General features: G+C 44.9%; 1 protein-coding gene across 4 annotated transcripts; it reads left to right on the plus strand.

Annotated features, from left to right (window-relative positions):
* The first annotated feature begins 208 nt into the window (after positions 1 to 208).
* Nde1 (nudE neurodevelopment protein 1) lies at positions 209 to 27,580 on the plus strand. Of its 4 annotated transcripts, none has more exons than XM_038326266.1 (9): positions 209 to 301; positions 4,472 to 4,595; positions 5,420 to 5,573; positions 7,085 to 7,233; positions 13,995 to 14,131; positions 17,160 to 17,339; positions 22,910 to 23,001; positions 24,465 to 24,610; positions 26,205 to 27,580. In XM_038326266.1, the coding sequence occupies exons 2-9, from the start codon at positions 4,513 to 4,515 to the stop codon at positions 26,215 to 26,217; spliced, it is 954 nt and encodes a 317-aa protein (XP_038182194.1). In that variant the 5' UTR covers positions 209 to 301; positions 4,472 to 4,512; the 3' UTR covers positions 26,218 to 27,580. The 4 variants fall into 4 exon arrangements, with proteins under 4 accessions (XP_038182194.1, XP_038182192.1, XP_038182193.1 ...); XM_038326264.1 differs by having other exon boundaries at positions 26,332 to 27,580; XM_038326265.1 differs by lacking the exon at positions 26,205 to 27,580 and adding an exon at positions 25,460 to 25,617.
* Positions 27,581 to 27,750: the final 170 nt, after the last annotated feature.

Below are 27,750 nucleotides of genomic sequence, written 5' to 3' on the forward strand. Positions count from 1 at the left end.
GGTGCGTGGCACCGCGTGCACGGAACCGCCTGCAAGCCCTCTCCACACCGTCTTCCGGGCCAGCAGCCCGCACCACCCGCGTCCCCTCCCGCCCGGCACCACCGTAGCTCGGCGGCGACGCGCCCGGGCCTAGGGGGAAAAAGTTTCCAAACCTCGCTTTTCGACGCTGATTGGCTGAGCCAGACGCGTCCCGGGTGCGGCAGCCAATGGGAGACGCGGGCAGCAAGGTACGGACGGGGCTGGGACCGCGGTCAGGCCCTGCTGGCCCGCGCCTTGTCTGGATCGTCGTCGCCCGGGCGGGGTAAGTGAAGCCAGGTTGCGGCCGGGGCCTCTCCCGTCCGCAGCATTCTGCGAACGCGTCTCCCAAACCTGACCCCCAGCTTTCCGCCTTCCATCCGTGAGCTCCGCCGCTCGCCCTGGCCAACTCTGTTCCTCTTCTGCCCGCCCCTTCCCTTCCTCAAGCCCGGTACTTCGCCAGCCTCTTCATCCCACAGTCGCCGGGTCCCCAACTGCTGCCGCACGGGTACCAGCCTGTGTCCAACTTCCCCCACAGTGCCTCTTGGGTCTCGGCCCCCGGACGTTTCATATTTCTGTAGACATCACTTTGGATCGATTAAACTTTATCCGATAAAGGGTGAGAGTGTTTACCCCACACCTTGGTTGTTGGCCCAGCTCTCTAACCTCTTTGAGGTCGTGGGATGACTCCGGAGCGACTTTATCTTTTCCAAGTCATTTAGGTTTTGTGCCAGGCTGTGCATGCTCCTGCTTTTTACCCGGAACCTTCCTAAACTTCCCTGATAAAGAAATCTTTTGAGTCAGGGTGGAGGTTTGTAATTTTCGCTGCCTGCTGTTTTGTGTATTGTGTGCTAGGATAACCTCTTTTGAAGTACAGTCTGACACAAACTATTCCCCAAACCTAAGGTTATCTGACCATGCACCACTCCTCCCCCACACACTGGCATTCAAACAGTTTTGAGATTTAAGTAATTCCTTTTACAGCGTTCCATATGGCGTTAAATATCTGTGACCAGACAACCCCCTTGAAGTCGTAGGGGTCTCCGATTTTTATATTTTACCTCGACTTGGCTAATAGTTTGCTTTCTTGATTTATCCTATGTAGATATTATTTTTTCTTCCAAAGTGTATTCTACCGTAGAACTTGTGAGTCTAGTGAAATTATGAACCTCTACAGCCTGCACTAGGGTTGCACCGGAGGATGGAGGAGCTTGGGATATAGCCCAACTCTCTGTGGGTGTTAAAGAAACGTTTGAAAAGACGTGGAGGGGGCCCAGAGCACAGTAGGAAGATTCCACAGCACCTTGATCAGTGGAATAAAATGACCTCCAAACAACAGTTACTCTGTTTTTATTCTTATTCAAATATAAGCTCCACCACCCCTCCCTCCCCAGTAATGGAAGGTGAACCCAAGGCCTTGTGCATTCAGGCAGGGCTCAATTTCTGAGCTACATCCTTAGCCTACCAAATGTAACCCTTTTAAAATTTCAGACACAACCATATTTTCAGCTCAAAACCACAGTTCTCACCTCAATAGAATAATACAGTTTTTCTAGAACCCAGTATAAATGACAGTGGCCCTACAGCACAGATTCGGTTACTCTTGGTTACTTGAGATCTTATTGGTTACAGAACAAATAAAGTAAAAAATAAAGGTGTTTACCAAATTCAGTGTTAGGGTCACAGCAGGGAAACCCCCGTAGATTTGGATTAGTGGAAGCTACTGAAGCTCTACGTAGAACAAGTTTTAGGTTTGATACTTACAAGTCAGATACTGAGAAGGGCAATGAATAGCTTTCAAAGGTGCTGAAAATAGCACACGATAATTCTGCTCTGATCTGCAACATTTAATTTTACATTATTTTGAAGTTCAGTATTTGGTTTGTAGAATCTGTAACAAGGTGCAGCCAGCCTGACTTCCTTCCTTATAGAAACTTGAGTTCACAATGCTTATTGTAAATTGTAATTTTTTTTTTAGTTTCTTTTTACCAAAAAGTCCGTTGTAAAGAAGTGTGTCAGGTACAAGTATGCAAGCGTAGTGCCCGTTCTGGCCGCACTCCGGCACTGTCTATCCCTGTTGCGAGGAGACTGCCCTTCTTCTGCAGTGTATATAGTTCCTATTTAAGGGCACCACCGTTTTCCAGTAGTCTGCTGATAGTTCTCCATGTTAGAGAATGGTGAGGACATGTCCTTGCATGTCTCCATACTTGAGGATGAGGAGCTTGAAGACAAACTAGGTTTACTGACTCTTGGTGTGTTTCACAACAATGACATCTCTTCTGTAAGTGCACACCGTATTTCCATCATCATACAGGTTTATGTGTGAATATTTGGCTCCTTTCTCGTCCCTGCCTCTCCCTTTCAGCATTTCTGTTTGTTTGTTTTGAGACAGGGTATCTCTGTGTATCCTGTATTTCTCTGTGTTGTCCTGGAACTCACTCTGTAGACCAGGCTGGCCTCGAACTCAGAGATCTGCCTCTGCTCCCAAGTGCTGGTATTAAAGCCATGGTCACCCTCCACTTGCTTTTTTTTTTTGACAATTTTATACAATTGTCATACTCACCCTGACACTCTCTCTTGACCATTCCACTTTCATGTCTTGTTTTGCTTTTGCTTTTGCTTTGTGATTTACTAGGGCCAATTGAGTCTCCATGTTGTTTTTTTTTTTTTTTTTTTTTTTTTTTTTTTTTTTTTTGAGACATGGTCTCTCAGTGAATCTGAGCTCACTGATTTGGCTAGACCGACTGGCCAGCATGCTCTGAGGATCCTCCTGTTTCTACCACACAACCCTTCAGCACTGGGGGTGTAGCCTAGCTTTTTGTTTGTTTGTTTGTTTGTTTGTTTGTTTTTGGTTTTTTGAGACAGGGTTTTTCTGCAGCTTTAGAGCCTGTCCTGGAGCTAGCTTTTTTTTTTTTTTTTTTTTTTTGGTTTTTCGAGACAGGGTTTCTCTGCAGCTTTTTTTTTTAGAGCCTGTCCTGGAACTAGCTCTTGTAGACCAGGCTGGCCTCGAACTCACAGAGATCCGCCTATCTCTGCCTCCGGAGTGCTGGGATTAAAGGCGTGCACCACCACCGCCCGGCTTGTAGCCTAGCTTTTTACATGAGGGTTGGGGGTTGAAACATAGGTCCTCATGCCCACTGAGCCCTCTTCCTACCCAGTCCTGACCCTCCCCCTTTTACTAGGTCTCACTGTGTTGCCCAGGTTGATTTCAAACCTCTGACTTGGGCTGCAGACCTCCTTTCTTGGTCTCCCAAATGGCACCACTGCACCAGACTCCTGTTGCTTTCTTAGGATCCCTGGACTCTGTTCTTCTCCCTTCACTTTATTCTGACTTCTTTTTCTATCCACTTTTTCTATCCTTTTCTGGATCATTGTAGAAGATCCCCATTTTACACCTTGGCCCACTGCAGTCAGCCATACCACCAGGCTGAACTTGTGAGTTAAAGAATCCACCTGTCAGTATCCTCAGCGGCTCCATGTGGCAGCCAGGCATTCCTCTGTTTCTCTTCTTTTTCTCCTTTTTTTCTTCCCTCTTTCTGGCGTCTTTCTCTGTGGCCCAGATTAGCTTAGGATCTCTCCATCTTCCTGCCTCAGCTTCTCAGTTGCTGGGATTACAGGAGTCTACCACCACACACAGTGGGCAGTAAATTTGTTAATGGGTTTGAAAAGTCTCCTGTGGGTTTTTATCTGCCCCTGGGTTTTTATCTGCACTTTTCTTTCCCCTTCTCTGCTATCAGCCTCCCTGGACTTCCTCACCTCCCCCTCAAGCCTAGCTACTTCTCTAGTACCTATGTATTCAGTGTCCTTTTTTCTCCTCCACCTACTTTCCTATTCTGGTTTTCTTTGAAACAGAGTCCCAGGCTGGCCTTGAACTTGCAGCCTTCTTGCCTCTGCTTCCTGAATGTTGGGTCAGGAGTACAATGCTCATCACTTTCCCATTTCACATGGTTCTCAGGGGTCAACTTCTTAGGAAACTCAGCCTTGACTTCCAGGTTGGATTTTGCATTCTGAGTTCTCAGATACTGCAGGAATGCATATCATAGTGCTGCTGCTGGCTTCTCGGGGACACACCTGTGTCCAAACTCAGCAGAGTATACTCTGCACACCTACCCTGGGCAGAGCTCTGTCCCTGGGCTCACTGAGGGCTTTGTAGTAATTTACATGTAATTTGCATCTCCTTCCCCCCACAAGTCTCCTCAAGAGGAGCAGGAATCTAGATGATATCTTATTTGGAGCTGAGGGTCTTATACTAGGTAGTAAATGTGGGGACATACACATAAGCCCTGGGCTGTAACTAGAGGTAGGACCTACTTTTTATTTAGCTATAGTTTTTGAGAAAGCAATCCCCCCCATTTGATCTAATATGAAGTTGAGCTTTTAAACTTTATTATTTTTTTTTTATTAAAGACTGTCTGTTTACCCAGAAGTCACTAATGATTGCTAAACTTTTCTCCAGACATCATGTCACAGGAAGAGTGAGCTCTTGCCCTTTTTACCATGGATGACTCGGGAAAGACCTTTGGATCAGAGGAGGAAGAAGCAAACTATTGGAGAGACCTGGCCATGACCTACAAGCAGAGGTCAGTCCTGCAGTGCCCTTTACTAATTCCTCCTGGGAGGATGGTGGCTGCCTCTTCTATAGGTCTATCATGATGCTCTGAAGCCAACATTACTAGCCCATGAAGATACTAGGATCACCTTGCTCTACAGAGGCCCCTGAGCCTTAGGAAAGGCAGTCAGTCTGCCTAAGACAGCAGCTGGGAGAGGCAGAGTTGGGATGTGAACACAAATACCCGAGGAACCCAACCATCCTAACATCTCATTGTGGTTTCTGGATGGGTCTTTATCTATTCCTAGATGTCAGGTCTTTTGTAGGGGAAAAGATTTACCTGTGCCTTGAGATGGCTTAAGGTTAAGAGCACTTGTTCTTGCAGAGGATCTAGGCTTAGTTCCCAGCGCCCACATGGTGCCTCACAACCATCCTTAACTCCAGTTTCAGGGGATCTGATACCATCTTCTGACCTCCTTGAGCACCAGGCATGCAGACAAGACACTCATACACATAAAATATAATTGAAAAGGGTAGGCTCGTTTTAAAATTTGAAGCTGATGTTTCAGTGTACATGTCTAAGGGTGTGTGTGTGTGTGTGTGTGTGTGTGTGTGTGTGTGTGTTGGGTTTAGCACTATGTAGTTCAGGCTAACCTTGAATTCTTGAGCCTCTTGTCTCTGCCTCCTGAATGCTAAAATTACAGTTGTGTGCTTCAGTTTCAGCTCTAATCACCTATCTTCTTGTCCATAAAATGGGAATAACAGTGCCTGAATAAAGTCTTGATCCACACATGCTGCTGCAGCACAAATACACATCATCATTCTGTGATAAATTTATTTGCAATCCTACTACAGGGCCGAGAATACACAGGAGGAGCTCCGAGAATTCCAGGAAGGAAGCCGGGAATATGAAGCTGAATTGGAGACTCAGCTGCAGCAAACTGAGACCAGGAACCGGGACCTCCTGTCAGAGAATAACCGTCTTCGAATGGAGTTGGAGACTGTGAGGGTGAGGAGCACAGGAGACATGTCTACAGATAGGGATGTCTGTTGCATGGCTGAAGAGGCAGTCTTAGAAGGTGAAGTGACTGTAACTAGGCCACTCCCTTCTGGAATCCTGTCAGGTGTATGTGGTTATTGCACATTTTTTTATCACAGTGGGTGGAAGTTGGTGAAAAGCAAGTCACACACATGGCCTACAACCCTTCTTGGTGGTGGTCTGTACTGATTTCACAAGGGACATGGCAAGGAGAACTTATCAAAGGCTACAGTGTCATTAGAATTGCAGGGTCTCTTATTTATTTATTTATTTATTTATTTATTTATTTATTTATTTATTTATTTCGAGACAGGGTTTCTCTGTGGCTTTGGAGCCTGTCCTGGAACTAGTACTTGTAGCTCAGGCTGGTCTTGAACTCACAAAGATCCACCTGCCTCTGCCTCCCAAGTGCTGGGATTAAAAGCGTGTGCCACCACCGCCTGGCTAGAATTGCAGATTCTTGAGACTCATTCAGAAACCCTGTCTTGAAAAAAAAAAATGTGCAGACTGAGCAAGCCTTATGAGGAGCAAGCCAGTAAGCAACACTCCTCCATGATCTCTGCCTCAGCTCCTCCTCCAGGTTCCTGTCCTGTTTTAGTTCCTGTCCTGACCTCTTTTGATGATGAACGGTGATGTGGAAGTGTAAGCCAAACAAACCCTTTCCTCCCCAAGTTGCTTTGGCTGTGGTGTTTCATCACAGCGATAGGACAACTGCTTCTCACCTGAAATTTCAGGTCTGAGGAAAGAAGATTCTGTTGACTGAGTAGGGGAGGTTGGGGGAGGAAGCGGAAAGCAGCCTTGCAGGAGTGGTGTGAAGGATAACTCGGAACTGACAATGAAGGGAGAGATATTCCTTAGTATGTTGGGGTCATGTTGAGGATGTGCCTCAGTTGTAGACTGAGAACCATCACCTATCACACATGAAGCCCTGGGTTTAATCTCCAGCACTGTATAACTGGGCGTGGAAGCTCATGCCTATAGCCCTAGCACTTGGGAGGTGGAGGCAGGAAGATCAGGACAAGACCATCCTTTGCTTCTTGGGTACTTAGCTGGTTTGACCAGTTTGGTACATGCGAGACACTTTCTCAAGGAAAGAAGATAAGATATTGTTGCTAAGGTGGGAGGAGGGGGAAGAACTTATTTTCGGTGCCTGAAGCCATCAAATGTCTTCTGCAGATAGATGGCACTGTCCAGGAGTGCTGTCCCACATTTGCTGTACTGGGTGTAAACATGGTTTGTCAGAGGCTTCAGTCACCGACCTGGTTTCCAATCTGTCCTGCAGGTTGGAGAGATGGCTCAGAGGTTAAGAGCATTGCCTGCTCTTCCAAAGGTCCTGAGTTCAATTCCCAGCAACCACATGGTGGCTCACAACCATCTGTAATGGGGTCTGGTGCCCTCTGCTGGCCTGCAGGCATACACACAGACAGAATATTGTATACATAATAAATAAATAAATATTATATATCCAATCTGTCCTGCAGGAGAAGTTTGAAATGCAACATTCAGAAGGCTACCGGCAGATCTCAGCCTTGGAGGATGATCTGGCTCAGACGAAAGCCATTAAAGATCAATTGCAGAAATATATCCGGGAATTGGAACAAGCCAATGATGACCTGGAGAGAGCCAAACGGTAGGCAGGGTGAGGAGAGGGTTGTGAGGTAACAGACACAGAATTGAGTGTGATGAACTTGGTGGTGAGCAAAACAAAGCCCTAATAGCATGGGCAAGATGGAACATGTTTACTGTTTCTGGTGTCTTCCCACCCTCCTGAAAATGTGAGTTTCTGTCTATTCTCTTCTTCCTCCAGTTTGAAATACTACCCTTGGAGTTTTTTATAGGGTGAGGTAGGACTTTTGCTTACCTGAAAATGTCTTTGTCTTTGCCTCCATTCATGAATGTGTGTGTGCATCCTTGTGTGTCAAAGAACCTTGAGTATTCGAGGTTCTTACCTTCCATCTTAGACTCAGGGTCTCTTTTTGTTTATTTATTTATCTGTTTATTTGAGACAGGGTTTCTCTGTCTGCTCTGTGCTCTGACTGTCCTGGAACTCACTTTGTAGACCAGGCTGGCCTCAGACTCACAGAGATTTGTCTGCCTCTGCCTCCCAAGTGCTGGGATTAAAGGCGTGCGCCACCACCACCCTGCTGCTTTTCACCTTTATTATGCCTACTTATTTCTCCTTATGGTTAGAACACAGTGCCAGTCCAGTTTGGCTTTCTTCAGGTGGATACACACTGTTTATTCGACCTTTCATCCTTTCCCCTAGGGTATTAAACTCAGTTCCATTGCATGTTAATTTCTTATTAATCCTGGCATCCATTTATGGATTTATATTTGGTTCAGTCTATAGTTTGGGGTATATGTCTTAGATAGTTTTATGTCAACTTGACACAAGTGAGAGTCATTTGAGAAGAGGGAACCTCGGTTAAGAAAATACCTCCAAAAAGGCTGTAGGCAGCCGGTAGGGCATTTTCTTAATGGTGGGAGGTCCTAGCCCAATGTGGGTGGTGCCATCTCTGACCTGCTGGTCCTATAAGAAAGCAGGCTGAGCAAGTTGTGGGAAACAAGCCAGTAAACAGATTTCCTCCTTGGCCTCCGCATCAGCTCCTGCCTTCAGGATCCTGCCTTGCTTGAGTTCCTGCCCCAGCTTTCTTTAGGGATGAACAGTGGTGTGGAAATGTGAGCCAAATCGGCCCTTCCTCTCCAAACTGCTTTGGTCATGGCGTTTACACAGTAATAGTAGCCCTAACTAAAACAGTCTGTGAAGCCACATTCTGAAACACACAGACATCCTTGATCAAAAGCAAATCACTTGGTCACACTGAGTATATTCCACCCACAGTGAGGCTTCAGCAGGGGTTTGGGTGAAGGGACAGATGAAAAATTGGGACCAGTAATGCAGTTTCCATGCTGGGTGGTGGTGGCGCACACCTTTAATCCCAGCACTCGAGAGGCAGAGGCAGACAAATCTCTGTGAGTTTGAGGCCAGCCTGGTCTAGTCGAGTTCCAGGATAACCCGGGCTACACAGAGAAACCCTATCTTGAAAAGTTAACCAATCAATCGATCAATAAATAAATAATGCAGTTTTCCACAAGAACTTAGTATATTTGCACAGTTCAAAACTAATATAGGAGGGAGTAGAGAATTCCCAGACTTAGTCTTATTTTTTTTAATTATTTATTTATTGTGCATTGGTGTTTTTTGTCTGTGTAAGGGTGTTAGGTCCCTGGAACTGTAGTTAGAGACAGTTGTGAGCTGCATGTAGGTGCTGGGAATTGAACCCGGGACCTCTGGAAGAAGAGTCAGTGCTCTTAACCACTGAGTCATCTTTCCAGCCCCGTCTTATTATTCTTAATTATGTGTATGTATAAATGCACCTGTGTGTGGTTACCTGCAAAAACCAGAAGAGGCTTCAGATCCCCTGGAGCTGGGGCTCACAGGAAGCCTGCTGTGGGTGCTGGGAACCAAACTCAGTTCTTTGCAAGAACAGCAAGTACTTAAGCACTTTTAACCACTGAATTATCCTCACCAGCCCAAGATAGTTTTTTTTTTTTTGTTTCCTTGTTTTTGTTTTTGTTTTTTTCTTTCTTTTCCTTTTTGTTTTGTTTTCAGGACAGGATTTCTCTGCCTCTGGAGTGCTGGAATTAAAGGCGCGTGCTACCATGCCTGGCTTGTTTCTTTGAATTTTTTTTAAATACTTATTTATTATACAATATTCTGTCTGCATGTATACCTGAAGGGCCAGAAGAGGGCACCAAACCTCATTACACATGGTTGTGAGCCACCATGTGGTTGCTGGGAATTGAACTCAGGACCTTTGGAAGAGCAGCCAGCGCTCTTAACCGCTGAGCCATCTCTCCAGCCCAGTTTCTTTGAATTTTTAAGAGGTTTAAAACTTTTATGTGCACCTTGTTACAGTGCTTATAGAGGCCGGGAGAGGGCATTGATCTCCTAAAATTAGATTTACAGAAATTCTGAGTTGCCATGTGGGTTCTGGGAATTGAACCCTGGTCTTCTGGAAGAGCAAGCAGTGCTTTTAAACACTGAGTGATCTCTACAGACCCTTTAAAAAAGATTTTAATTGTATCTCTGTATAGATATGTATATGTAGGTGTCAATGGATGTCAGAGGTATAGATCCTCTGGAGCTGGACTTTGTTTTTTTTTTTTTTTTCCTCATGGTTTATTTTTTTTATATTTAAAAATTTCCATCTCCTTCCCTCCTCCTCCCCCTTCCCTCCCCTCCTCCTCTCCCTTCCCTCCCCTCCTTCTCCCCCTTCCCTCCCCTCCCCTCCACCCATACCTCCCCTCCCTCCCTCTCAAGGCCAAGGAGCCATCAGGGTTCCCCACTCTATGCTAAGACCAAGGTCCTCCCAACTCCCCCCAGGTCCAGGAAGGTGATCGACCAAGCTGAGAAGGCTCCCACAGAGCCCGTCCATTGGAGCTAGACTTTGTGAGCCACCTGACATGGGTTCTGGGAACTGAATGGGGGTCTTCTGCAAGAGCAGTACGGTATATAGTCTTAACTGCTGAGCTATTTCTAGGAGGTTTTGTTTGTTTATTTGTTTTTAATGGAAATTCAAACAAAAAACAAATACTCTGTCATGAAAGTGGTAGGGGCTCATGAGACCTCTTCGCCTTCCCGAAGATTGACAGGTAGTTAATGGCTACAGCTGAGACTTTCCTTCAGCGAGGCAGCACTCTGCAATATACATGCTCCTGGAAGCAATCCACATTGGCTCATTGGGTCACACATGCTAAAGACGTAAAAACAAATGGAATAACACAGGAGCGAGTGGGGGACAGAATAGGATAATGAGAGGTCATGGCAAACATGATCAAAATGATGTTCATGTATGAAAAGTTATAAAGAAATCTTTAGATATAATTAACATAGGCTAATAGAATAAAACAAAAGGCATTGTTATTCCTCCACCCCCAGTCCCCTATAACAGAACACTCTGTACTCAGAATTGAACATCTTGCTTTCTCACTTAACAATGGGTGCTGAAGATATCTGTCTAGTGAAGGACAACAGAACACCCTTGTTCATCTACTGAGCAGCTGACATTGGCTGACACCATGATGACTAACTTATCCAGGCTCTTGGGGCTGCATGTCTTTACTGATCAGTGCCTCTGTGATAAACAACCTCCTATGATGTGCACCTGAGCAGTGGGATCCTGTCTGAGGACACACGCCTATGTGACTTGTATAGGACCAGTTTATATTCCCAGTGGCTCTTTACCAAATCCTCGTTTTCCAATTTACCTCCTTAACATAGTGATGATGAGGCTTAGAATTCCTGCCAAATAGATGAGAAATGGGCTCACCTCAACTTTGAATTCTAGAAGACCTATAGCTATGGTATTCATTTTCTGAGCTACATTCTCATTCTTTTTCTCTCAGCCTATTTCCCTCCCTTCCTCCCTCTTTTTCTCTCTTCTAATTCAGTATTTGGAATCAAATCCAGAACCAAGGTGGATCTCTGTGAGTTCGAGGCCAGCCTGGTCTACAAGAGCTAGTTCCAGGACAGGCTCCAAAGCTACAGAGAAGCCTGTCTTAAAATGAGACAAAAACAAAAACAAACAAACAAAAATCACACTGGGCAAGTGCTCTACCAACAGCCACATCTCACACTGTTCTACACATTTTGAAGTTAGAGTTTTGGGGACAGTAGGCAGAGTTTCATCTGGCCTAGATGGCCTTGTACTCCGTAGCCAAGGATTAGCATTGAGATTCTGGTCCTTCTGCCTCTACCTCCTAAGTGTTAGAATTCAAAATTTGTCACCCGGGGTGGTGGTGGCGCACGCCTTTAATCCCAGCACTCGGGAGGCAGAGGCAGGCGGATCTCTGTGAGTTCGAGACCAGCCTGGTCTACAAGAGCTAGTTCCAGGACAGGCTCCAAATCTACAGAGAAACCCTGTCTCGAAAAACCAAAAAAAAAAAAAAATAATAATAATAAAATAAATAAAAAAAAAAAACAAAATTTGTCACCCTACCTAGTGTATTGAAACTGGATTTGTGTGGGTATTTTCATTGCTTCTAAGAGACTTTCATCTGTTTGTCTTTGACATGAGTCTGGAGGTTCTTTTGGTTTTGTCTAATGTGTGCTTTAGTTAGTGTGCATGGGTTGTTTGACTTTTGTGTATTCAAGACAGTCACAGTTAGGAGGGCCTTTTGTTTTCTAGTCTTTTAAAACACTTGGCTCGACTTAGGCATGATGGCACTTGCCTTTGATCCCTGCACTCAGGAGGCAGAGAAAGGCAAATACATAAATAAGACACTTGTTGTATGTTTTATTGTTTTTTTTTTTCCTAGTTTGGGAGGGGGCAGGGATTGAGACAAGGTTTCTTTATTTAGTCCAGGCTAGCCTTGAACTTGTAACCTTCATGTGTTAGCTTCCCAAGTGTTAGGATTACAAAGATATATCATTACACCTGACCTGTTTTGTTTAAGACTCCATAGAGAGGTGTGAGCTTCCTACCTGTAATGATTCTTTACCATTGGTCTTTCAAGTCTGTCTCATTCTAACAAACCAACAAAAGAAAATTACACTTGCCAGGAGAGGGCGCCAGGTGCCATCATGCTCACCTGGTATTTATATGGCATCTTGGGATCCCAACTCCAGTCCTTGTACATGTAGCAGTTGCTTTAACTATTGAACCATCTCCTAGCCTAGGCGACCAGCTTCTTTACCTCTTGGGCCTCCTGAGTCCTGAGCACACATTTGTTTTCCCGGAAGCATTCATGTCCCTCCATCTAGATCCCTAGTCTCTAATTGAATGCTTTCCTCTTGTCACTAGATAGGCACCTTAGGTAACTTGAACAAACAGGTGCTAGCATGATGTTTTGTTTTGTTTTATTTTTTAAATTTATTTACTTATTATATATACTCAGTGTTCCTTCTGCCTGTACACCTCCGTACCAGATCTCACTATAGATGGTTGTGAGACACCATGTGGTTGCTGGAAATTGAACTCAGGTCCTCTGGAAGAGCTGCCAGTGCTCTTAACCTCTGAGCCATCTCTCCAGCCCCTCTAACATGATGCTAATAGGGAATGTTGAACGTTAACAAATTCAGCCTTCCACTACAGTTGAAGACCAAAGCTTACATGGAGGACTCTAAACCTGCTTCCTACTGCAGAAAATGCCATTGCACTATAGCTCCCCAGAAGCCTTAATTTAAAGTGCCATCATGAGCCGGGCGGTGGTGGTGCACACCTTTAATCCCAGCACCCAGTGGAGGCAGAGGCAGGTGGATCACTGTGAGTTCAAGTCCAGAGCTCTGGTCTACAGAGCTAATTCCAGGACGGTCTTCAAAGCTACAGAGAAATCCTGTCTTGAAAAACCAAAAAAAAAAAAAAAAAAAAAAAAAAAGTGTCATCATGAGCGTGTTTGGACACTTTACTCCACTTTACTCCCGCTTTGTGTCACAGAGTTGTGCTTACTGCCCCTGCTTTCTGTGTGAGGAGATTCAGAGAAAGTTGCTGGGCCTGAGTTAAACACTGAATGGATTCTTATTGTTGTTGTTTTGAAGTTACAGCCCTTTTGGTGCCTTTACCACCATTTATCACTGTGTTCTAGTGAAATTCCTACCATGTTCACAAAGGAGTGTCTGTTGGGGGGCAGCTGGGTGGGGGACCGAATGCCAGAGCTTTGGAAGCTTCAGTTTTTGTCATCACAAGTGTGTGCACATAGAGGGCAGGGTGGCAGAGGTCAACAGCAGGTATTCTCAGTCACCCATCATATTTTTGAGACAGGATGTCTAGGTGAACCTAGAGCTCCCTATTCTGGATAGGCTGGCTGGCTGGCTGGCTAGAAAACCACCTGATACTGGGATAACAGGCTCAGGCTGTGTACCCAGCTTTTTGTGTGGGTGTTGGGGGATCTTAGCTCATATAGATGCTCAAGCACTTAGTGACAGCCACACCTGCAGCTTTAAAGTCACTAAGGGATTAGTGCTGGAGCTGTGTGTGTGCGTGCGTGTGCGTGTGTGTGTGTGTGTGTGTGTGTGTGTGTGCGCGCGTGTGCGTGTGTGTGTGCGTGTGTGTGTTGGACGGTTCTGAATGCTAATTAGCATTCCTAGACAAGCTAGAGCTGGTTGCTGTCAGTGATGGGGCCGAGCATGTGGTCCTGACGGACAGGGCCTTAGATCATCACTAAATGCCATGTGGAAATCATTAGACCTGCCCCACAAGACAGCTTGTTCTCAGCTCTAATGATCCCATATTTTGTTGGTGAATAACTTGAGGCCCAGGAAGCTGACTTGACCAGGCCTGTGGTATTTAGGACTGCCCAGGCGTGTCTTTTGTCATATTTTCCAGGCCTGCAGATACCAACACATGCTGCCATTGCTATCTTGGATAACTTTGTGTTTCTTTTATTCAGAGCCACAATCATGTCTCTGGAAGACTTTGAGCAGCGCTTGAATCAAGCAATCGAAAGAAATGCCTTCCTGGAGAGTGAGCTGGACGAGAAGGAAAATCTTCTAGAATCTGTGCAGAGGTTGAAGGATGAAGCAAGAGGTCAGAGACTTTCCCTGTCTTCCCCCAGCATGGTACCTCTCCATCCAAGACAATACTGTCCTTGTTTTTGCCTAGCACTGCCTTTCCAGGAAGTCTGGTGCTGTTCTGTACACAAGTGGGCCTCACAGAGCAGAGGAGCAGCTTGCCAGGATGGTTGCTCCAAATTGTCAGCTGCTGACAGGGATTCCTGGGATGACTCAGAAATCTCATGGCTTCAGGAAAAGCCTTGGGATTGACAGATTCAGCTTTGTTCTTGGGTTCTTCCTCCTTGGTTCAGAAATGACCCCCTGGGGAATGATCCCACCTGTACCAGGTAGGCTTGAGGCCTGGCAGAAGCACAAGGGTTTCTAGGGGGATAAAAATGCCATGATAAGCCGGGCGGTGGTGGTGCACGCCTTTAATCCCAGCACTCGGGAGGCAGAGGCAGGCGGATCCCTGAGTTCGAGGCCAGCCTGGTCTACAAGAGCTAGTTCCAGGACAGACTCTAGAAACTACAGGGAAACCCTGTCTCGAAAAACCAAAAAAAAAAAAAAAAAAAAAATGCCATTATATTGCTGGCCAACTTTTGACTGTTGTTCCAGGCATGAAGTTTTCACACTAATGAGACCTTCATTAGTGATCCATCCAAGCTGAGTGCTTAAGAGAGTTTGTTCCAAGTCCTAATTTCTTGTTTATTATTTATTTTTGTTTTTCAAGACAGGGTTTGCTGTGTAATAGCCATGGTTGTCTTGGAACTCCTTTTGTAGACCAGTCTGACTTTGAACTCACAAAAGTCCACCTGCTTCTGGCTCCTGAGTACTGATATTAAAGGTTTGCACCATCATGCCTGTCCATTCTTCCTTTCTTTTTCTTTTCCTCTTTCTTCCTTCCTTCCTTTCTTTCTTTCTTTCTTTCTTTCTTTCTTTCTTTCTCTCTCTCTCTCTCTCTCTCTCTCTTTTTCTTTCTTTCTTTCTTTCTACAAAAATTTGATTTCCAATGGTGTAGTTACTAGATAAGGTATTTATTTATTTATTTATTTATTTATTTATTTATTATGTATACAATATTCTGTCTGTGTATATGCCTACAGGCCAGAAGAGGGCACCAGACCCATTACAGATGGTTGTGAGCCACCATGTGGTTGCTGGGAATTGAACTCAGGACCTTTGGAAGAACAGGCAATGCTCTTAACCTCTGAGCCATCTCTCCAGCCCCTAGATAAGGTTTTAAAAGCAGCAGTCAGGGCTGGAGAGATGGCTCATCAGTTAAGAGCACTGGCTGCTCTTCTAGAGGTCTTGAGTTGAATTCTCAGCAACTGCATGGTGGCTCACAACCATCTATAATGAGATATGGTGCCCTCTTCTGGTCTGTAGGCATACATGCAGGCAAAACACTGTATACATAAAAAAATAAATTAATTTAAAAAAAAAAGAAGAAAAAAGCAACAGTCAAGTTTAAATAGTTTTAGATTTCAGAACATGTTGGATTCCATTAGGAGTACTCAGTGGAGCTGGGCATGTTGATGCATACCTGTGATCCCTGCACTAGGGAGGAGGATCAGTTATTTAAGGTCATCCATGGCTTTATAGCAAATCAAGGCTAGCCTGTCCTTCAGAGACCCTGTCTCAAAAAACAAAGTAAAACAAAACCAAAAACAAACAAACAACAAAGCCTTGGATGGGAAAATTCTCAATTGATTGGTAAAGTCAATCAAATATCACAAAATTTAAAGAGCTCTGAAGTCTGAAGCACATTTGGTTTGGACAGGTGAGCGCCATCATTAATGAGATGCCGATAAACCGTAGGAATTTATTTTGTGGAGTGTGGACATTGGTAGACATGTTGTCATGGGAAAGATGGGCCAGAGCCTTCATGGAGGGGAGGGAATTAGTCACAGGCAGGAAGTGGTATATCCACTGCTAATGCTTCCTAAAAGTCACTTGTATTACATGCAATAGGAGCTCACAGCACATGTGAACTATGCAGAGGAGGTCTGCAAAGGTTGGGTGGACACTCGGAGTCTAGTGCTCATGAGGCTGACACAGGAGGATCAAGTATTTGAGCCCATCCTGGATACTTAGCAAAAAGACAGTCATCTAGTTACGCCCTAATCACAGAAACCAACTAGGAGACCGAGTCCTGTGTGTAAAAGCAAAGAGCTTTTATTCTTACACATGCTTGCAAACTCGGTCTCTCCATGTGTTCAACGTGTTGGAGTGATCGGAGACCCCCCACCCCAAGCTCAGTTGGGGTTAGGTTTTTATAGTAGTAAAGGTGGGGGTGAAGGATTTCTAAGGTTCAGGACCCCTGATTGGGCAGGTGATCCTATCTACTGTGGTCGAACGTTAGGAATTTCCTTTAGATGGTCTGTTCCTGGGTGGTGCGGGGGTGGTCACAGTTTGTGGTCTTTCTTGGAATCAGGTATTGCCTTAGGGTAAACTACTGAGACTTGGGCCTCTGTTGAGCTTGTCAGGGCTGGGTCCTACAGTCTGCTGAACCACCTGCTGCTCTACAGGTTTACCCTACTTTCTGAATTGCTTTCCCTTGCACCTCCTCACTCCCCGCCATTGTTGAGTACACAAGTCCGACTCAAAGATGTGGCTTTCTCTCTTCCTTTTCTCTTAACTTCTTTCTGGTAGCTGCTAAGATTTCAAGCTTGCCTGCTTGGGTTTCTCTTTTAAACTTGAATAAAACTGTTCCCAAGCTTCAAAAAGAAAAGAAAAAACAACAGCACACAGGAAAAAAAAAGGAAAACTTGGTCACACGTTCTAGAGGGAAGGGCCCTGGGGGTTGGAGAGTGGGGTAGTTTCACCTGGGACAATGTGAAGTCTTTCTAAGCATTAGCATGGTGAAGCATGTACCATCGTTTTGTATTTTACTGTATGTCCTGCAGAAAGAAAGTGTATTGTTTTGTATAACTGTTAGGAGGACATGTAGGTATCCCTCTAGTCAGGGTTTCAAGGTTGATTTCTGGGTTGTAGCCCTCCTATTTTGGCTTCATCCTCACCCAGAAGAAAGGGCTCACATTCTGGATCCTTTCCTGGCACAGATCTGCGGCAGGAATTGGCTGTGCAGCAGAAGCAAGACAAGCCCCGGACACCCTTGCCAGGCTCTGGGGAAACCGAGAGGACAGACATGGCTGTGCAGGCTACAGGCTCTATGCCATCCACTCCCATAGCTCACCGAGGACCCAGCTCTGGTTTAAACACACCAGGAATATTCAGACGTGGTAAGGAGATGGGGCAAAGGGAAAAATTTTCCTTGATTCAAAGAGTTTGCCCTAGGCCAGATGTGGTAATGCAGACCTCTAAGCCCAGTATTTGAGAGGCAGAAGCAGGTGGAGATCTGAGTTCAAGGCCAGTCTACATAGTGAGTTCCAGGAAAGCTAGGGCTTTGTAGAGAGACCCTGCTTCAAAATGAATGAGTGAATAAATTAAAGGTTTGTTCTGGTGAGAGCCAGTGTGGGTCCTGGGTGAGGCGGTGTGGGTCTAGCTCAGGCTGGGTGTTGAAGGAGTGGTGGGGCTGTGTCCCGCCACCTGGCTAGCTTTACCCAAAATAATTACACAGAAACTGTATTCATTTAAATACTGCCTGGCCCGTTATCTGTAGCTTCTTATTGGTTGATTCTCATATCTTGCTTTAACCCATATTTAGTAATTTATATAGCACCATGAGGGGTGGCTTACCAGGAGAGGTCTTAACCTGCATCCATCTCAGAGAGGAGAAGCATGGCGACTGCATATGGAGACTGCCTGAAGCATCTCCCCTCTCTTTCCCAGCATTCTGTTCTGTCTACTCCACCTACCTAATTTTCCATTATCTTAAAGGGCCAAGGCAGTTTTCTTTATTAATTAACCAATGAAAGTAACATAGACAGATAACTCTCCTCCATCATTTCCCCTTTTTCTGTTTAAACAAAAAAGAAAGGCTTCAACTTTAACATAGCAAAATTACATATAACAAAACAGTTATTAAGCAAGTATTACAGTTACACTATTTAGATCTATTTTATCTTTTATCATAACTAAGGAAAGCTATAACTATCTATCCTTCAACTCCATCAAAGACTCCAGAAGGATATAATATTACTTAAGTAAACAAGTCATATGCAGCTTTCAAACTCTAGAAATGACAGAGACAGTTCGCTGCCTGGACAGTCACCCAAAGTTCCTCTGTACCGTTGGGGCATCCATCTTCAGCCTACAGGCCCATAAGTATCCAGCAGACATTTCCATAAAGCAGGAAATTGCAAAGACAGTTCAGTCACTTTCTGCTGTGTCCTGCAGACTCTTTAATGAATCAGGAACCCCAAAAGACCATCTCACCTTTAGGCAAGTTCAGCAGTCCTCTTTCTGTGGGTTCCTTGTGTCCAGTTTATGCAACAGTCCAGGCAAGAGCAGTTTCTTGCCCAAATGGCTAACAAACTCCTTAAGTAGCCTCTTCGATGCCCATCTTCCTCTCGAAGTAGATTGGTGCTGCCAGGAGCAGACGTGTCTCATTGTCATGAATAACCCTAAGTTATTAAAACATTAAATGCCATATTCTGCAGTCTTTGAAAGATATGAAGAATGCCTATCTGAAATATATCTATGCACATCTAGAAAATCTAACTAAAATGACTACAAGCTTGACTATTATTGATGATTATCCATTAACAACCTATATTTCCTAATTATACATTACATTCTTAAATGAACTACACAATCACAATACCTTAATCAAGATCAGAAATACATATACATATAACAAATTGACCTTAAAATCATACCAATGCAAATTATTTATCTCTATATCATATCCCCCTTTAAATGTAAAAGAACATTTATGAACAATATTTGGGAATATGGGCGCAGTTTTTTCTCTCCAAACTGTTTCCTGCTGAGTGGGGGCGCTGTTATTTAGGTCTTTCATGGTATATCCTGTCTGCTAGGTTCATCTCAGTCGGCAGTTGAGCAAAGTAATTTTTGAGGGTGTTCACAGCAACCTTTTAGGAGGGCGTGGTCTATCATACCATATTGGGATAGAAGCAATCCACAGAGTCTCGTCCTCTGTGAAAACAAAAGCAGAAACTCTTTTTCCAAAGCATCATGTTCTTAGATCCAAATCCTGAAGTCATACCATTAAGATGTCCATTCTGGTCTAGCCTGGCAGCCCATATAATGAAATGCCTCTCTGTACTTAGCTCCTTTACAGTCAAAAATTTCAAAGAAAACACAATAAAATACATAATCCAGACTCTCTGTGAATTTTTCATTTTTACATGGCTTATTTTTACTCTATCATTTTACTTTATTCTGTCTCTTTAAAGACTTTACCCTTTTTTTAAAGGCATTAACTTTATTTTCTATATTTTTTTTTCTTCTCTCTCTCAAGCCTACGTACATTCATCCAACATTGTGACCCATATTGGGGTCTTCTATGTCTGAATCTGTCCTATTGTGAATCTGTAATTCTTTACTGTCCAGAAACATGTTTGATTTGCGCCTTTAAATCGCTAAGCGCTTAAGATTCTAAGCTGTGACATTCCTAGGTCAAAAACAGGAACTGCAGGTTTGCCCCACCCAATCCAACATGGTGGAGCCACTTGTGCCTCTGAGCTGCAGAGCCGCTGGGCTGCTCTGAATGTTGGCTCCACCTCTCTCCAATTTCAAAATGGAGGATGTACCATTTTGTGCTAGCTCTGGGGCCGCCAGGTAGGAGCCGCACTCAGCATTTTAACTCTGAGACTGATCGTTCAGCACAGAAACTCTTTTCATCCAAGTTACAATAAAATCTGATATGCAGAGCCGGGCGGTGGTGGCGCACGCCTTTAATCCCAGCACTCGGGAGGCAGAGGCAGGCGGATCTCTGTGAGTTCAAGGCCAGCCTGGTCTACAAGAGCTAGTTCCAGGACAGGCTCTAAAAAAGCTGCAGAGAAACCCTGTCTCGAAAAACCAAAAAAAGAAAAAAGAAAAAAAAAATCTGACATGCAGAGCACTGCGCAGTCTGAAAACATCTCTCTGTATGGTGGCAGAAATCCGCCATGCTCTTCTGCCTGCCTAAGCCTGATTCCACCATCTGCCCAGGTGCAGGCAGGGAGCTCTGAGCCATTGGCATGGTCTCAGTGCACTCTCCTTCCTATCCCAAGCGGGAACACAAATATCCAGTCCGTAAAAGTCATTGAAATGCTTTATAGCCAGAGTTTGCACTGGCAGCACAGCACCAGGAAGCCGCGTTTTAAAATGACTCAGCTTTTTCTCTGCCGCTATTGCCGAAACAGGAGATCTCTCTACGGCACATTCAGGCAAACAACAAAAAGCTGTGTTAAACTCTCTCTCTCTCTCCTTTATTTAAAGCCCTCTTAGGTTTTTAAGTGGATTTAGTCACCACGTTGGAGCGCCAGTCTGTTGAATGGAGCAGCGGGGCTGTGTCCCGCCACCCGGCTAGCTTTACCCAAAATAATTACACAGAAACTGTATTCATTTAAATACTGCCTGGCCCGTTATCTGTAGCTTCTTATTGGTTGATTCTCATATCTTGCTTTAACCCATATTTAGTAATTTATATAGCACCATGAGGGGTGGCTTACCAGGAGAGGGCTTAACCTGCATCCATCTCAGAGAGGAGAAGCATGGCGACTGCATATGGCGACTGCCTGAAGCGTCTCCCCACTCCTGCTACCCAGCATTCTGTTCTGTCTACTCCGCCTACCTAATTTTCCATTATCTTAAAGGGCCAAGGCAGTTTTCTTTATTAATTAACCAATGAAAGTAACATAGACAGATAACTCTCCTCCATCATTAGCCTTTTTTGTTGTTTAAACAGAAAAAGGGGAAATGATGTAGGTGTGTCTTCTATCTGATGATTTCACTGGTTAAATAATAAACTGCTTGGCCTCATAGGTTAGAACATAGGTATGTGGAGTAGACAGAACAGGAAGAAGGAAGTGAGGTAGATGGCTCAGAAAAATTGCCCTGCCTCTCCTTTCTGGGCCAGATGCCATGAAGCCAGCCACCAGGCCAGATGTGCTGAATCTTTCCTGGTAAGACACCACTCGTGGTGTTATACAGATTATTAGATATGGGTTAGTCAAGATGTGAGTAAGAGGCTGAAAATAATGGGCCAGGCAGTGTTTAAAAGAATACAGTTTCTGTGTAATTATTTTGGGTAAAGCTAGCCGGTGGCTGGGAGCTGGGCAGGATGAAAAGCAGGCCTTGCCTGCAGCTCCTCACTACAGCTGGGGAGTAGTGTGGGGGATGCAGTGGGCAGGCTGTCATGGTACATGACAGGAGGGTCTCAAGGGACGCAGGCATAGCCGATCCCGTGGTAAAACACTCCGGTCACGTACAAATAAAAGTTAAAAGCATCATGGGTTGGACATGATAGTACATATCTGTAATCTCTGTGTTCTTGGGGCAGAAGCAATAGATTAAACGTTCAAGGCTAGCATGGTCTACATTGTGAGTGACTATCTCATAAATAAATACTTATGAGGGGAAGGAGGAGTTCTGCAATAGATCTACTTGGAAATGGGCCCAAAGTAATTGGTGTGCTTAAAACTGAAAATTTTGAGTTCTGCCCCCAGCCTCTCAATTGAAGAATCAGGCCCCTACAGGCAAATAGACAATTATCAAATGCTCATTATATGGTCTTGTTTACCACACTTCATAGTAGGACCACGCAGAGCCTCCTCGCAGTCTTCAGTACCCGTGGTAGTCCCATCTTTCAGATGTCCCCAACGTCACCTAACAGCTCAGTGGCAGAGTTGAGGTTCACAGCCAGGTAGGCTGGTTCAGGGGTGTAAGCCTCAGTTCACAGTGTGAGCCTTGCTCATGAAGACTGGTGTGGTCTCTGGGGTCCCAGTCCAGAGCAGTTTCCTGTGTTTCAGGGTTCACATGACTCACTTGGTGTCTTTTGGTGAATCGCTGTTCTTTTGCTGCGTAGACACCATGACTAAGGCAATCTTATAAAAGAAAGTACTTAACTGGAGGCTTGCTTACAGTTTTAGAGATTTAGTTCATTTTAATCATGGCAAAGAACATGATGGCAGGCAGGCACTTCCTGGTCCACAAGTAGAGATACTGGGCCTGGCTTGGGCTTTTGAAACCTAGTAAAGCTTCCTCCAACAGAACCACACCTACTCCAACGAGGCCACACCTCCCAGTCCTTAAAATCCATTCAAACAGTTTTACTCCCTGGTGACCAAGCATTCAAATATAGGAGCCTATTGGGGTTCAAACTACTGGGGCTGTTTGGTTCAGGCTCAGCTGGTCTCAGTGGGGCCTACAGCTGTGTTGGGGGAGGGGCTCATAAAAAGAAAAAGAATTTCTTTTTAATTATGAAGGGCTGCCATGGTGGGCATGTGGAAGTTGGGCTCAGCAGCAAGTATTTTTACCCACTGAGCCATCACTGGCCATAAGTGGAGCAGTTTCATGTGGTTCACTCAGCTGGTGGTGGTGATGCATGGCTGCAACCCCAGTGACCACACTGACAGGAGGGACCCTGCCTTTGCTCACCAATTTTTTTCACCATGCATATATCTATCCTAATCATTTTCAGTGTTAACGAGCTCTGTGGAGTTCTTAGGCTGCCTTAACTTGGTTTCAAAAGATTAACCTGTGAAAATAGATGTTTAACATAATCTTACCAAGAACTCAAAAAATAGACTGGTAGATTCTTGGCATGTTGCCCAAATAAGATAGTGACCAGACTCAAAGGGAAGGTGTCAGCTTTCATCCCCACCCCACAGTTGGAGTTTGGTGACATTGGTACATAGACTGTCACACAGTACTGTGTGACTCATGCTTCTTGTACACCCAGGTCTGGACAGCTCTAATAGTGGGACCCCACTCACACCTGCAGCGCGAATATCAGCCCTAAACATCGTTGGGGACCTGCTTCGGAAAGTTGGGGTAAGCTCCAGCCTTTGCGGGGTTTTTTTTTGTTTGAAGGTTTTCTAGACAGAGCCTCTCTTTCCGCTTTCACAGAGACCTGATCTCTGTGATGTGGCTAGACCTTACATCATTAGCTCAAGAGACAAGAGTTTCATTGTAGAGGGATCAGGTACTCTGAATCTAGGCATCTTCCATTTTGGCCCCACACTAGCAGCCTTCTTCCTGCCTCACGGTCCCCCAAATTCTGAGACTGTAGTTGTGGGCTACCATACTAAACTGGAAGTTCTTTCTTAATCTGGAAAAAAAAAAGTCCAAGAGCTATTTAAAAACGGGTCAGTCCGTTTTCCTCATTCTCTCTGTCTGTAGAACATCTTAAGAAGCAGAGCAAAGAAACAGCCTTGGCCTTCCTGGCTTTGTTAGTCACAGGGAGGAGCTTTTGTCCTCAGGCAGCCACATAGAATTCTTGTAGCTGTTCTTTCAGTTTTAGAAACTACGCCTGAAGGCCATTTGATGTCAGCCTGGCCTGAGGCAGAAAGAGAACACACACACACACACACACACACACACACATATGCATGCACGCACGCTCACACACGCATGCTGAAGGTCTGTATCTCTGTGAATTTTTAGGTTTGTTTCCTTCAAGTTCAACACCTCGTTTGACTCTCTTTGCAGGTTTGATGAGGTAAACAAGCAAACGGTTCCAGAAGATGATTATTACTATTCTTAGTATTTGGTGAGGGTAGTTCTTTTTTGTTTGTTTGGTTTCTTGTTGTTTTTTGAGACAGGGTCTTTCTGTGTCACCTAGGCTGGCCTCCTGCCTCAGTCCCTTGAGTGCTAAGATTACAGGTGTACACCACGCCTATCTCATATTTTACTAGGTGGAGTTAATGATTTTCTGGGAAGCTTCTGGATATTTTAGGTGGGTAGTTTTAGTCCTTGTAGACACACTGGGTTCTACTGAGGACCCCTCAGAATCTTGGGAACACAATTTAAGTGGTTTTCTCTTCCCTGGCTCCCACCTTCTACTTGGTTTTTTTGATAGTATCTCTCTGTGACCCTGGCTGTCCTGGAGCTCACTGTGGCCTAGACTGGCAAGGCATCTGAGATCCGCTCTGCCGGGACTCAAGCAGATCTGCCTGCTCCTGTCTCCTGAGGGCAGGGGGTCAGAGGTGTGTGCCGTCATGCCCAGTGGCTCTCAGACTTTTCTGTTCCTGTCTTTTTTGTTTCCTTGAGGGGTGGGGAAGGTTGTGGCTCAGGCTGGCCTCAAATTTGCTAAGTAACTGAAGATAACTTTTAACTTCTGATCCTCCTGTTTCTTCCTCCTGAGTACTGAGATTACAGGTATGCCATACCTTGTTTCTATACTGCTGGGGATCAAACCCTGTGCTTCATGCACACTTGGCAAGCACCCCCTCCCCCAGCTGGCTATTTCTCCAACCTCTGTCTACACCTTGACTGATGAAAGTGTTTCTTCCCAGGCGCTGGAGTCCAAACTAGCATCGTGCAGGAACTTTGTGTGTGATCCGTCCCCAGGCTGGGCGAGTGGACCAGCCTCAGGGCAAGGAACCAAAGGCCGAGATGGTGGTGACAGACGGCCGAGCAGCACCAGTGTCGGAGATAAAGGGTCAGTGCCTTTGATGAACTAAGATCAGACAACAGCCCCAGCCCCACATGGTCTCTAGTTTTAAGGCTATAGGATTATTGCAGAAAACCTTAGTCTCTGCTTCCAGGCTAGCCTTGAATAAGCCCTTTGCTTAAGGCCAAATTAGATAATACCTGAATTTGGGCCAGCAGACAAGGAAAGAGCAGTGTTTATAGTGTGATTTTGTACTGTGAAGAGGGCCTGTCCGGATCCTTTGTGGGGAGTTGCACTGCCACTAAAGCATTCTATGAGTTTGGCTGCACTGTGTACTTGTGTATGCGGAGGCTAGAGGTCAGCTGTAAGTGATGTTCCTCAAGTGCTGTCCACTTGATTTTTGAGACAAGAGTCTAACTGGCATAGAACTCGTCAAGTAGGCTAAAAAGCCCCAGGGATCCACCCGCCTCTGCTTCCTCGGTGCTGAGGTCAAAAGCATGATCCTCATGTCTGGCTTTTTACATAGGTGTTGGGGATCAAATTCAGGTCCTGGTGCTGCAAGGCAGCACTTTTGCCAACTGAGCTGTCGCCCAGCTCTTATTTTTAAATTTGTAGAATCTTCAAGAAACTAAAGGCACTGAATCAGTCCAGCCGGATCAGATTCCTGGAAACAGCCACAGGGATGGGACACAGAACTGAGTGCCAGCACTTCTTTTATTTTCTTGCCTAAGGAAAGCCCTAGATCTTGGAATTCATCAAAAGAAACCTGCATGGCCTTGGAGCCCAGGTGTGAGGCAGCACGTGAGGGAAGTGAATTCATCCACAGCTGCACACTTAGCTTCTGGACCTTTAAATACAGATTTTTTTTAAAGTGTATTTATTTATTTTTGAAACCAGGCTTCACTGTGTACCCTCGACTGGCCTGGGACTTGAAGGGCTGTGCAGACCAAAGAACTGCCTATCTCTGCCTTCTGTGTGCTGGGATTAAAGGCATGCATACCACCATGCCCAGTCAAATTTTCATTTAAAATAAAAATTTTAAATTATTGTGTGTATACATGTGCACAAGTATGTTTTCCATAGTGCATGAGTGAAGGTCAGGGGACAACTGGCAAAAGTCAGTTCTTTCTTCTGTGTGGGTTCTGGATTCAAATTTTTAGGCTACCACCAAACATCTTTACCTGTTGAGCCATCTCGTCAACCTTAATTTTTTATTCATTTATTTATTTATTTATTTACTTATTTATTTATTTATTTATTTATTTATTTATTTATTATGTGAACAGTATTCTCAGTATTCTGTCTGCATGTGTGCCCACACGCCAGAAGAGGGCACCAGATCTCATTACAGATGGTTGCTGGGAATTGAACTCAGGACCTTTAGAAGAGCAGGCAGTGCACTTAACCGCTGAGCCATCTCTCCAGCCCTTAATTTTTTTTTTAATTCAAGGAATCAAATTAAAAATTAAGAAATGTTGCTCAGTAGACATAAGTCTCTGGGTTCAAGTTTAAGCATTCCCCACTCTAAATGAAGTGACCAAGAAGTAGACATTTTTGTGGAATCTTCTGAGATAGGGTGCTTTTTCTGTAGCCTTTGGAATCAGGGAACCAGATAGCCAGTATCCTTTTCTTCATTTCGCAGGAGAGAAAACTGAGACCCTGTGAGACTTGTCACTGCTCTTGACATTCACTCTTAGAACCCTGGGGTCCCTGTGCTAGCCATGGCAAACTCCTGTCACGTCTATTAAATGTGTGTGCTCTGTCTGAAGGTCAGGAAAACGCTTGGAGTTTGGGGAGCCAGCCTCACAGCTCTCGTCACCGGCACCACCGTCCACCCAGGGTGTGGTCAAGCTTTTGCTTTAGGACCAATGGGAGCTGCGCCCTCACCTGTCTTACCCTCTTTATATTTAGCTTTTGGTTGTTGTGCTGTGCAGCCCGAGCTGACTAAGACTGTTGGCTGTCGACACAGCATCATTCCTGTAATGTGGCCCAGCCCCTGGCAGTATGCAACATAGAAACGAGCCGGTTCCCCACCCCACCGCCTTCCAGCTCTAAGGTTTGGATGATGGGGCCACTATGTCATTGGCTACCTAGAGTTTTAATGGCCTCCAGAGGTGTTTTGCATATGCCTAATCTTCAGGGGGAACTAGAGCCCAGCTCAGGAGCTCTCCCGCAGCCTACTTCCAGCTGAAGCTGTCTTTTGGAACATTCTGCCAGTGCTTTACAACATGATTAAATTGTGTCTAGAACTGGGAGATTACATAAGCATGGGGCTGTTTTAAACTATGACCTTTACTTTTTTCTTTTTTGAGATGGGGTTTCTGACTGTCCTGGAACTCACTAAGTAGAGCAGGCTGGCCTTGAACTCAGAGACCTGCCTGCCTCTGCCTCTCAAGTACGCACCACCACTGCCCAGCTCTTTGACACTTCTATCTGCTTCATGAAGATTTTCAGAGGTGTGTCTGACTCCTCTGGTCAGTGGGAGATTATTCTCTGTAGATAAACCCAGCTTCCCATCTCTCCTGAGTCTCTTGCCTTGATGTTGGGGCGACTTCTGCATCATGACCATGAACAACTTGGAGTTGGACTGGGCTTTGTCATGCCATCCCTAAGAAAAGACTTCATCATTCTATGTCTAGAGATAACAAGGGTGACTAAAACATCAGATTGAGATCACTGGTGGTCGTTCCCTTGGGATGTAGATAAATCAGCACAGAACTACAACACCAGAGCCTTGTCTGGTCTGTCTGAGGTGAAGCACCATCTCCTGCTTTGGTCCACAATGAGAAATGCTCACTCATTTCCAGAGCTTAGCACCCTTCACTTTGCTACTAATGCATTTTTTAGTAGATGGGGCAAACCTGGCCTTGAATTGAACTTTCTGAGTGCTGCTGACATTCACAAGGTGGTTTTAAGCTGTGTGGCTATTTGTTCCCCTCAGACATTATAACCTGGGAAAAGATGGTCTTTATTTTTTTATATTAAAAAATAATAAAATCAAAAGAAATGCCTGCTTTACTGCTGTTTGTCCTTCCGTGTTTGCACATGGCCCTAAAGTTCATTTTTTTTGTTTAGCCAAGTAATAAAATAATGGAGGAAAAACTATTTTGTGTGTGGGTATATGTAGTTGCTTGTGTGGATTTGGAGGTGTGTGTGTGCACATGTTTGGGAGTCAGAAGTCAATATCT

This window comes from Arvicola amphibius, chromosome 4 (genome assembly GCF_903992535.2).
Source record: "Arvicola amphibius chromosome 4, mArvAmp1.2, whole genome shotgun sequence".
Taxonomy (NCBI): Eukaryota; Metazoa; Chordata; class Mammalia; order Rodentia; family Cricetidae; genus Arvicola; species Arvicola amphibius.